Source organism: Rhagoletis zephyria, unplaced genomic scaffold, assembly GCF_001687245.7.
Source record: "Rhagoletis zephyria isolate East Lansing unplaced genomic scaffold, Rhagoletis_zephyria_1.1 Rzeph_scaffold_01079, whole genome shotgun sequence".
Lineage (NCBI taxonomy): Eukaryota > Metazoa > Arthropoda > Insecta > Diptera > Tephritidae > Rhagoletis > Rhagoletis zephyria.
In genome coordinates, this window is record NW_016158163.1 from 1 (window position 1) to 12,922 (window position 12,922).

General features: G+C 34.5%; 1 protein-coding gene across 1 annotated transcript; it reads left to right on the plus strand.

The window, feature by feature from the left end:
- Nucleotides 1-8,912: 8,912 nt before the first annotated feature.
- On the plus strand, nucleotides 8,913-12,481 carry Fmo-2 (Flavin-containing monooxygenase 2). The gene is given in 5 exon segments (XM_017615847.1): nucleotides 8,913-9,012; nucleotides 9,078-9,221; nucleotides 9,224-9,612; nucleotides 11,960-12,185; nucleotides 12,300-12,481. Coding segments are annotated over 4 exon segments (801 nt in total). The 3' UTR covers nucleotides 12,128-12,185; nucleotides 12,300-12,481.
- Nucleotides 12,482-12,922: the final 441 nt, after the last annotated feature.

The window sequence follows — 12,922 nt, forward strand, 5'->3', positions numbered from 1 at the left end:
TTTATTACTTGAATGGGCAACTTGCTTTCAATTTTCCCCTTTCAATTTTGCTTTAAATTTTGTGAAAATAAAAATATTCTAAGCTTCTGCATGCTAAAATAAAGGCTGGTTTTCATTAGGTCAAAATCACTGACATCAAAAACTGCCTTCATCTGACAGCTGTTCATTTGGTGTCAAATGCGTTTTCATCAAGAATGATATGAATGATTCGCTGCNAATTTTCAATACACTCACACTTTTCTACTAACACACTTTGATTTATTACTTGAATGGGCAACTTGCTTTCAATTTTCCCCTTTCAATTTTGCTTTAAATTTTGTGAAAATAAAAATATTCTAAGCTTCTGCATGCTAAAATAAAGGCTGGTTTTCATTAGGTCAAAATCACTGACATCAAAAACTGCCTTCATCTGACAGCTGTTCATTTGGTGTCAAATGCGTTTTCATCAAGAATGATATGAATGATTCGCTGCACCGTGCGTTTTCATTACATTTTAAAAACTGACCAAATGTCGATACCGCAGTGCATGTCAAAGACTGTCGTCAAATTTCGATGTCAGATGATTGACATTCCGTTTTCATTACTGATGTCAAATATGAAGTTAAATTTTAACAAAAAGTATAGAATACCAACCTTTTAGCTATAGACAAACCAAACATGTAACTGGATAGAACTCTTAATGCTGATTTCAACCTTACCAAAATTATTTAGCGGAAGTAAAAAATTAAGAAGATATCGGAGGTTAAGTTAAATTTTTCGATATTTTGAAATATCAATATCTTATGAACAATATAAACGATTAAACAACTAATGATGTCAAAATAAAGATGATTAGTTTATCTTTCAGTGGATGTATATAATTTTTATTATTTTTTATACTTTAAATCAAAAATACTAAAATACCTAAAAATTTAATTTTTTCATAAAATTACCCTTTTTGAAGAAAATTGCATAATTAACGTTACAGATATTTATTTTATTTAGGAAGTACAAGTTATTACCTTATATATAAAGGTTTTTTATAAATCAAAATTTAACGAAGGTAGAGGTAAAAATCGAAATTGTATATATATTGTTTTTTAAATGACGTTTACCTAAATTTTCTTTTAAAAATAGTTATAGTAAATTTGCCCTAAAAAGTATTAAAATTATCTTTGAATTGGCATCAATACTTTTCTAATCGGTCAAGTAGTTTCCGAGATATTAAACATATAATAAATAGGAAAGCTGAAGTTTAACCTGTTATATTTTATTTGTATTTTACTTGCGCCAAATAATTTTGGTATGGTTGAAATCAGCGTAAAAAGTTCTATCGATCTGCATTTCTGGTTTTTTTGTAGCTAAACGGTCGGTATTGTAGCTACAATCAGCTGTTCGCATGGGAAACGAAATAAAAATTGCCAACATGTTGGCAATTACATTTTGGTTGTCAAATGCTGCCACATCAACGAAGAGGGCCGTTTTCACTTGGCTGTCAATTTATATGACCGTGTGTGGTGATATATGACAACAAATGCAAATGACACCAGATGACAACCCGTTTTCATTATTTTGATAACATTTGACGTCAAATATGACCTAATGAAAACCAGGCTTAATAATCTACAATGGAACTACGACCAGCCTTATCATGAGTTAAATTTCCCCCGAACCGGTTCACTTTTGGGGTCCATGGTTTTACTATGGGCGGATGACAAATTTTCGGGCTTCTTTTCTTTTTAAAAAATGTAAACAACAATTCGTGTTGAATCGAAAATCGCCTCGTCTGAATTGGGATGGCAACTTTTTCACTTTCAACTCCTCATTCAACTTTTGTTGCCTTAAAAATCGCCTCGTGCGAAAGCCCTATTAGTACGCTATTATGTTGCAGAATACCACTTCTAGAGGTCGTCGTCGGCGTTGTAAAATAGAAGATGCCCTGTGATTGGCCTAGGATTCTAAAACGCAATAACATTATCGATGTTTCGAAAAATTACATCGATAGTAGTTCGATGTATCGAATTAAAACATCGATGTTATTACCGATGTTTTTAGGAAAGCTTGCTGATTTTTTCTTATCTTATTTACATATGTACATTTATTAACATAGGAATTTTATAAAAGTACTTATTTATCATACGCTCCCTTAAAATTTTAAGGCACACACAAAATAAAATGGTTAAATATTAGTAAAAATTAGTAAACATCGATGTTTTGATGTGAAATCGGATTCATAAAAACATCGACGAACATCGATGATTGAAGCCACGACCATCGCTATTGCTCGATACATCAATGTCTTTTAACATCACTATCTTTATCTTTTTACTTGGACTTTCGAGAAATAAGTGTTATACATATTTATTATTGGGTGAGTACTTTATGGTATAACATAAGTTAAACTGTTGTAGTCAGATGTACATATTTTTCGCCATATAAGAAATAATGACATCTTATTTGTGAAAATTGTGATGTTTTTGTTCCTGGTTAATGATACATTCTCCCAGGTAGAGAATGTTTTTTCCAGCATTGACGTCTCGATTCCAGCATGTACCACATTTTTGACAAAACTGGTACCTGTGTGGCGATTTGGCCGTCAGGTTTACGTTGTAACATTTTGCGCAAAGTTTGGTTGTTCTGAATTCATTAACCATCAGAATATCTGCATGCCGTTGTTTTAGTGCTGCGATTAGTAACCGATTTGGTGGACGCCTATATCCGCGTATTGGCGAGTTCGCTGCAATCTCTGTTGAACCGATGTAGATTAACGTTTTCTCTTCTTTGTTTGGTACCAGTTGTTGCGCAATTTAGTTGCAGGCTTTTTGTCGGCAAATGTATTTCTTCAGCTTCAGCCGAGCCACCTTTCTTTGCGAGAAAATTTGTTGTTTTTGTTGTAGTATCTCAAGTTGAAATTTACAATATTCACGAAAGTTCGATGAATTCGCAGACAATTCTGATTTTGTGGTGAAATCTTTTTTATATTTCTCCAGTTTTATTTTGCGCGAATAGAAACCAGAAAGGTGTTGATAGTACGAATTTTTGATTTTCACAGGATTATTGTTCTGGATGCCTGCTAAAATGAGCCGACACCCAGGATCTAGCCCAATCTTGTCGTATTTTGTTCCGCGTATTTTTATTAAATCTCCTGTACAATCTGTTTCATTTGGTTTCAGTTTTCTCTTTTTCACTAGCTTAGTTTCGTTTTGTACTTTTATTTGCTTTTCCATGCAAAATGATATCGACACTCCATCGGTTTGAAGTGAAGAAAACGTTTTAGTGTACGTTGAAGGAATTTTAAAATATTTTTTAAATTCACTTTTATCGAAGGAAGAAAATGGTCCTTTGAATAATTTCAATCGACACAATAGTTGGTACAAAGCCAATCGATCGTATCTCACGTGATGTAAGCCGTGTTTTAGTTGTGGTATTAGTGAAAAATTTTTTATTTCATTTTTCTCATTATACCGTTGCAGGTTGAAAAACAATTCAATCGAAGACCAAAATAGTTTCACATTCTCCAATTCGAGTAGTTTATTTCCGTTCCAGAGTAAGTCTACACGCATACGATCTAGTAACGCTTCATCAGGGATATCTTTGCAATTTTTGTCCAATAGGTAGCTCAGTGTATTATATACCTTTTTTTTGTCTTCTTCAAATTTAAAATATTTTCTGAGCCGAGTATAACCGTGCATCCAAATATTGTTATGGAATATAGTCAGAAATTTATTCGCGTTTTCCACAAATAAATTCGACCGATACGAACTATCGTATAACTTGAGGTTTTTTCGTAGCATATTATACTCCCGGTCTATTGTATATTTTGGTTTTTTCTTTACCATTAGATGGTAATAACAGTCCAGAAAATGTATGGGTTCAAAGTTTTGTTGTTCCCAACGTTTCATCAAGGTAAAGTGAATGTATCTTGATACCTCGACGAATAGACACGACATCTCCTCCACATCCTTTTGTATTTGATCATATACGGCGTCATTTTTGCACGACGATCGTAAAGCTTTTTCACCACGGAAACTGTTTTATTAGTTTCTGATTCTTTGCTGCTTCACGCGTTTTCACGCGAGTAAAATCTGCAGAGAACCAAGAATAAAAAATTGTAAGTTAATTTATTAGCAATGACTTTATGGTATAAGTTATTATTACGTGTTATAAGTTTTTAAGTTTTTTATTCTTACAGATTAACTCGCAGTTACAGTGGCAGCATATTGTAAGCCGTTCAGCAGCGAAATTAGAATTTAAGGATATTTGTAGGTAAGAAAAATTTACAGTACAACTCATCTGCATAGTAGTTAGTATAGTAGAACTCATCTAAAACTTATGTATGTACTGCCAACCAGTCACCTTTTAATCTAATTAATTAAACTAAAATTTTTTATTCTTACAGATCAACTCGCGTACAGTGGCAGCATATTGTAAGCCGTTCAGCAGCGAAATTAGAATTTAAGGATTTAGGTAAGCATACTAGTTAGTATAGTAGAACTCATCTGAAATTTATGTATGTACTGCCAAGCAGTCACCTTTTAATCTAATAAATTAAACTAAAATTTTTTATTCTTACAGATTAACTCGCAGTTACAGTGGCAGCATATTGTAAGCCGTTCAGCAGCGAATTTAGAATTTAAGGATATTTGAGGTAAGAAAAGTTTACAGTACAACTCATCTGCATAGTAGTTAGTATAGTAGAACTCATCTAAAACTTATGTATGTACTGCTAGCCTGTCACCTTTTAATCTAATAAATTAAACTAAATTTTTGTATTCTTAATTCCTTAATCTACAACACGTAACACCTAACGTTCAACACGAAACGAAACACGAGGTGTTTTACAAGGGTTGCCACCCGTTTTAAAATTAGATTCAATTAATTGAAATGAGTCACTCCAATATGGGTATCAAGCCAAATGTTTTTGAAAAGGGTTTTAGTTCTGAACTACATTTAGGAGGGTTGCCAACTGTTTGAAAAATCAAATGCTGCTTGAGTTAAGGGCATTCGCTAATTCTAATATGTATCAAAATATCGGTGTCAGACGAAAAGGGTTTAATGAGGTTTTAGTTGGAAAATATTTTGAATAGGTTTGTCACCTGTTTTAAAAGTCGAATTTAAATTAATTATACTTAAGCTAGAGTGTCAAGCGAAAGAGTTTTAGAAATGTTCAGCTTAAACACGTAGAATTATCTGAGGGATTTGAAGAGGGTTGCCACCTGTTTTAAAACTTAATTCGAATACAATTATATCATAAGTTAATTAAGTTAATACAATATAGGTATTAATCGAAAGAGTCGAAACGGCTTTATTTCTAAGCGACATATGTATAACAGGGCTTCCACATATTTGAAAATTCAAATTCAACTTGAATTATAGGAATTAGGTATTTTGAATACATATGTATATATTACAACTATTATATAAAAGTTAAATTCAAACTATTCAATAATTGTATCAATTATTACAATATGGATATCAATCGAAATGGTTTTGAAAGAGCGTCATTTGGTATCACAAGAAAGAAGTTTAAAAAAGTTTTAGTTTGAAAATGTTTTGAGGATGGTTAAAAGAATTTAAATTCTCCTGTTTTTGGCATAGTTTAAGTATGTTGAGTTTTATTTAAATAAATTACACCTAATGTACCACGCACAAATTTCATACACTCAGCGAAGCGGGTGAGGGTGATCTAGTTTATATATATATATATTGGACCAAAAATAAAGTAAAAAAATAAAGGAAAACTGAAAGATATTTTTCTCAGAACAAAATTTGTGTTTGAAGAGCAGATGTAAAACCTACTTGAGAAAATGGCCCTAAGTCAAGTAATTAGAAAACTTCGTTTACAATTTTTGCAACACCACTAAAACATATTTGTACATTGGCGGTATGTGTACAGTGTCCATTCGTACCGATTTTGGCGGGACAGTGCCGATTTTGAGAAAATTGTCCCGCTGAATATTTTATAAAATCAAGTTTTTTTCTCTTAGTTTTATTTTAAATTAAACTGTATTAAAAATATTATATCCTTTTTATTCTAAAATCTAAATTGTATGTTCGGATTCGATGCATTACATATGTCCCGATTTTTGTCCGTAAGTGTAGTAGAACTCAACTGAAATTTATGTATGTAACTGCCAGCTTGTAACCGTCATTGTTAATAAATTAACTTACAATTTTTTATTCTTGGTTCTCTGCAGATTTTACTCGCGTGAAAACGCGTGAAGCAGCAGAAATTGAGAAGTTGGATCATGAGTCGCAAAAGGCCGCATGGCGACAAAGAATAAGAAACTAATAAAACAGTTTCCGTGGTGAAAAAAGCTTTACGATCGTCGTGCAAAAATGACGCCGTATATGATCAAATACAAAAGGATGTGGAGGAGATGTCGTGTCTATTCGTCGAGGTATCAAGATACATTCACTTTACCTTGATGAAACATTGGGAACAACAAAACTTTGAACCCATACATTTTCTGGACTGTTATTACCATCTAATGGTAAAGAAAAAACCAAAATATACAATAGACCAGGAGTATAATATGCTACGAAAAAACCTCAAGTTATACGATAGTTCGTATCGGTCGAATTTATTTGTGGAAAACGCGAATAAATTTCTGACTATATTCCATAACAATATTTGGATGCACGGTTATACTCGGCTCAGAAAATATTTTGAAGAAGACAAAAAAAAGGTATATAATACACTGAGCTACCTATTCGACAAATATTGCAAAGATATCCCTGATGAAGCGTTACTAGATCGTATGCGTGTAGACTTACTCTGGAACGGAAATAAACTACACGAATTGGAGAATGTGAAACTATTTTGGTCTTCGATTGAATTGTTTTTCAACCTGCAACGGTATAATGAGAAAAATGAAATAAAAATTTTTTCACTAATACCACAACTAAAACACGGCTTACATCACGTGAGATACGATCGATTGGCTTTGTACCAACTATTGTGTCGATTGAAATTATTCAAAGGACCATTTTCTTCCTTCGATAAAAGTGAATTTAAAAAATATTTTAAAATTCCTTCAACGTGCACTAAAACGTTTTCTTCACTTCAAACCGATGGAGTGTCCATATCATTTTGCATGGAAAAGCAAATAAAAGTACAAAACGAAACTAAGCTAGTGAAAAAGAGAAAACTGAAACCAAATGAAACAGATTGTACAGGAGATTTAATAAAAATACGCGGAACAAAATACGACAACAAGATTGGGCTAGATCCTGGGTGTCGGCTCATTTTAGCAGGCATCCAGAACAATAATCCTGTGAAAATCAAAAATTCGTACTATCAACACCTTTCTGGTTTCTATTCGCGCAAAATAAAACTGGAGAAATATAAAAAAGATTTCACCACAAAATCAGAATTGTCTGCGAATTCATCGAACTTTCGTGAATATTGTAAATTTCAACTTGAGATACTACAACAAAAACAACAAATTTTCTCGCAAAGAAAGGTGGCTCGGCTGAAGCTGAAGAAATACATTTGCCGACAAAAAGCCTGCAACTAAATTGCGCAACAACTGGTACCAAACAAAGAAGAGAAAACGTTAATCTGCATCGGTTCAACAGAGATTGCAGCGAACTCGCCAATACGCGGATATAGGCGTACACCAAATCGGTTACTAATCGCAGCACTCAAACAACGGCATGCAGATATTCTGATGGTTAATGAATTCAGAACAACCAAACTTTGCGCAAAATGTTACAACGTAAACCTGACGGCCAAATCGCCACACAGGTGCCAGTTTTGTCAAAAATGTGGTACATGCTGGAATCGAGACGTCAATGCTGGAAAAAACATTCTCTACCTGGGAGAATGTATCATTAACCAGGAACAAAAACATCACAATTTTCACAAATAAGATGTCATTATTTCTTATATGGCGAAAAATATGTACATCTGACTACAACAGTTTAACTTAGGTCGGTGTTATACAGACAAACTTTTGTTTGCCAAATTAAATGGCGGCTGCTTAGTTTGCTCGGAGGTGGTTATGTCGAGTTTGGCACAGGGTTGCACATTCATTATGGTTTTCATGGCTATTGCCAACACGAAATGAGAATTTCAGAAGTACATAACGCGCACAATTTAAAATTTTTGTATATGACAACACCGAATTTGCTGCAGTTTGACCAAACAAAATTAGTTTGCTGTGAGAGTCGCCAAACTCGCTCTCTCCGAGTTTGCTACAACAACAATTGCACGCAGTTTGCCAAACAAAATTTCTGCATAACACCAACCTTATGTTAGACTAGCGTAAAAAACTTTTATAACTAAGAGAAAGAAACGTGATATATTTAAGAGTACACTCGAAGAGAACACATTTCTTCTACACGAAATGCCTGTCCCCAACCAGCGCTAATGCTCGTAAATATGCCTGGATTTGTGTACATGTGTACGTAAATATTATGCAGCTTATCTTCAATCACCTTCCAAACAGAAGACGCAAACGCTGAGCGAGAAAAATAAAATAAAATCAAAATAACAGCAAGAGCGTGATCAACAAAAATTTCAGTCTAGCATTTGAAGACGATGCCTGTCCCCAACCAGCGCTAATGCTCGTAAATATGCCTGGATTTGTGTACATGTGTACGTAAATATTATGCAGCTTATCTTCAATCACCTTCCAAACAGAAGACGCAAACGCTGAGCGAGAAAAATAAAATAAAATCAAAATAACAGCAAGAGCGTGATCAACAAAAATTTCAGTCTAGCATTTGAAGACGATGCCTGTCCCCAACCAGCGCTAATGCTCGTAAATATGCCTGGATTTGTGTACATGTGTACGTAAATATTATGCAGCTTATCTTCAATCACCTTCCAAACAGAAGACGCAAACGCTGAGCGAGAAAAATAAAATAAAATCAAAATAACAGCAAGAGCGTGATCAACAAAAATTTCAGTCTAGCATTTGAAGACGATGCCCACTGCACCCATGTATCCCGATACCGACGGTCTGGATAAGTATAGAGGTGAACGCCTACACAGTCATCTATATCGAAGCCCCGAAGTTTTAAAAGGTAACCTCAGACTTAATTCTTTTCCAGCAACATAACGTGTATATGCCTGCTCTTATCCACCCAAGGTCACACCGTTCTGGTAGTTGGTGGAGGGCCAAGTGGTGTTGATATCGCCCACCATATCTACAAACACGTTGAGCACATATTTCTCAGTCATCACCTGGAGGCCGCACCACACACCGATTTTATGTTGAACGTCACGCAGAAGCAGATATTCAGCGTTTCACCGAAAATGGCGCTATTTTCAAAGACGGCAGCGCAGCTTCTTTCTCTTATGTGATTTTTTGCACAGGATATAAATACACCTTCCCCTTCTTGAGTGTGGACTGTGGCCTAAACGTTGATGTCAATTGGGTGCATCCGCTCTACAAACACTGTCTAAACATTAATAAGCCAACGATGGCCGTCATTGGTCTACCACATCAAATCTGTCCAGCTCAACTTTTCGATTTACAAGTGCGTTTTGCGCTTGCTTTCTTTACGGGGCGCAAGCAATTGCCTAGTCGCGCTGAGATGCTGGCTGAAACGGAGGCGGATATGGAGGAGCGTTGGACGAGTGGAGTATCGAAACGGGTAGCACACAAAATGGGACCGAAACAGGTTAGTAAAACAAATGTATGTATGCATTAATATCGGAGGGGGATATTACTTCAAACTACCCAACGACCAAGAAAACATATCAAAAAATACATATGGGCAAATCTAAAAAACAGGTAACTACACTTTCAAAACAAAAAGTTTTAATTATTTTGTTTCTGTGCACACCTATGTTTAATATATGATTCTACTCGTAATCTCATAATAAATTAATAAATATAAGTGTAATTCATTTTTGTGCAATTGTAAATTTTGAGCAAAGATTTTGAAAGTTGAACTCGATTAATTGGGACGTTCGACATTCAATGCCATCCCCCGTTTTAACAGATTGACTCCGGTTTTCGAGATAATGGTACTTGAAAATTTGATTCAATTTTAACCCAATTTCGATGATTTTAAGAGATAGTGAAGGTAATATTAAAATACAATCGTGTGCAAAATTGTATTAAAATGTCTTTAAAACTGAGGGAGTTTTTTTTTTATAATAGTTAAAATTTCAAGTCCAGCTATCTCGAAAAGTGGCGCCAATCGGGTAAAACTGGGGAAGCCATTGAATTTAGAAGGCTCCAATTAAGTAAGAGCAACTATCAGAACCTTTGTCGAAAAAAGTTGATTTGATACCACGCTTGTAATATTCTGACTACAAGAAAGATCATCATTAAAAGTAGTAAATCAGGGTTTTTACACTCTTCTAGAAAAAAAAATGTTTGAAGTTACAAAAAGATTTAGATAGTTTCGACGTATTTTCCAAATGTGCCTTCAATTAAGCTATTTTTGGAATAAAAATTACGGCCAAGATCGCAGAATATTTTATCTTTAAAAGTTGGTTTATTCTGAAAGCACACCTCTTGCTAAGTTATCAAATTATTCGTAATACTTAAAAAGCTTTTAAAATGAAATGCTTCAAAAACTATAAGCGATAAACCGAAAATTTTGAAAATTGTGAAAAGTAGAGTTAAACACTTTTCGTTACTTGCCATTTAATTATTTTTTAAAGCACACATTAGTTACCAACTACATATGAAGTATACACATAAGTACTAATTGCAAAAAAAAAAAATCAAACCTGTATATGGTGCGTTTCAAAGTTTCATGCGTCCCTGCAAAAATCGCGACTACTCCATGCATGCGTGTAAAGAGTACTCCCTAAGGACCAAGGAGTACTCCAAAATTAACCACAATTCATATAAAAAATATGGTCCAATTAACATTGCGATGTCCTAGGGCAGGACCATATACTCCATCCCTGCATTACATCAGAGTAGCACAAAACTACTCCAACATATTAACAATGGCATTGTTGTTATATTTTTTCGTTTGTACACGCTTTTGTTCTTCACTTCTCAAATGCTTTTTCGAAATTAATAAAAACCAAGACAAAAATTAAAAATTACATGTTGCCTCTGACGGCATTCGAACCCGAAAATGCTGGGAGCCTAGAACTAACAGCGAGCATCTCTACACGTTCAGCTACAGCCAGACATGCAAATGTGCTTTCAAATGCTCAACTTCAATCACATTTCGTTAAAACACGAGCAGTGATCGGATAACAAACAATAAGCTGGCACAGAGACACGAGTTGGTCCGCTACAGCATGACAGAGGAACACTTTTGTAAGTACTCCAATATACCACAAATAGACTACATGGTCCAACGATTTTTGCAGGGGTTATATGGAAGAAAATGCGCAACACCCTCCACAAAAAAAAATTTAAAAAATCAACGGTAATTTGTAGTGACTTGAAACTTACACTTTATCACAGTAAAGGGCCATTCATATACAACTTTCCTCGCTTTGCTTGTCAGTTCAAACTTTGACGACAAATCGTGAAACGCTGAAGGTATGCTACAATAAACGCTTTGACTGCTTTTGCGTTCTCCTTTTCCTCCATATTTTTTATCTGTAAAATAGATAGCAATATAATAATATGCATTAATAAAAGCAATAAAAATTCCTATTTGCCCTATTTTTGTCATTAAATGCAAATGCAAGCGCACGAGAAAAGATACATGTAGACAGCTGATTGTCAAAGCGGGCAAAAGTTGAGAGTTGCCCAAGATTTTGCTTCGTTTTGCTTTGCTTTGCTTCAAACGTTTTTTTATGTGAGCATACTCATGCATATGCCTACATCGATCTTATATGTCAAAGCAAAGAACTATCAAGCAAAGCGAAGAAAGGTGTATGTGAATCAGCCTTACACGGAGCCGGATATGGAAATATATATTATGAATAGCAAATATACATAGTGTAGTCATAAAAAGTTGAAGATAATAGAATTTTGAAATAACAGCAACTAATTTCTCTTTGATATATTTTTTGCCTTAATAAAGCATACTTACTATCTTTCAGTTTGATTACTATGAAGACTTAGCTGTCACAGCGGGTATTACCAAAGTGAAGCCGGTGGTATGTAAAATGATGAAAGCCTGCTCTAGAAGGTACATTTTCGGACTGGATACATATCGGCAAAGTCGCTTCAAAGTGGTTGATGATGAGAATTTCGTACGAATTGCATAGACCATGCTGGCAGTTGGGAAATTGTACAGAGCAGCAGCAAAAATGTATTTTATAGAATGTTACAACGTAAACCTGACGGCCAAATCGCCACACAGGTACCAGTTTTGTCCAAACTGCCGTACTTGCTGGAATCGAGACGTCAATGCGGGGAAAAACATTCTCTACCTGGGAGAATGTATCATCGATCAACACGAAAAACACAACAATTTTAGCAAATAAGATGTCATTATTTCTTATATGGCGAAAAATATGTACATCTGACTGGCAACAGTTTAACTTATGTTATAGCAAAAGTATTATAAAACATATTTATGTACGTGATTAAAGGCGTGCTTATTTTGAAAAGAGATCATGCTATTTTATTTATCAACAACAAGGTGGTGTTACTAGAACAGCTGGTTTGATGTTTTTGTCTCTACACTAGTACAGCAGAATGTCATCCAAGACGAAATGGCGCAACTTTATGCTGTCAACATAACGAAATGGCGAAAATTATCCCCTATTCTTTCGTTTTGACATCCTGATGTAGCAAAAAGCAATAATAGAATACACGGGATTTTTACTTATATGCAATTGCTACCTACCACCTTTTATGGATGCGCCCGGCCCTAACCGCAACAAAACGTAAGCGACATTTTTTTTTTAATTTTCTATGAGCATTTCTGTTTCAAAAAAATATTTCAAAAAATGTCGCTTACTTTTTTCGCGTTTGGTTCTCGAAATTCCAGGTACAAATATCGTTAGACTTAGTATGCCAATGATAAAAGTCTTCGCATAACAATTGCATTAACTAAA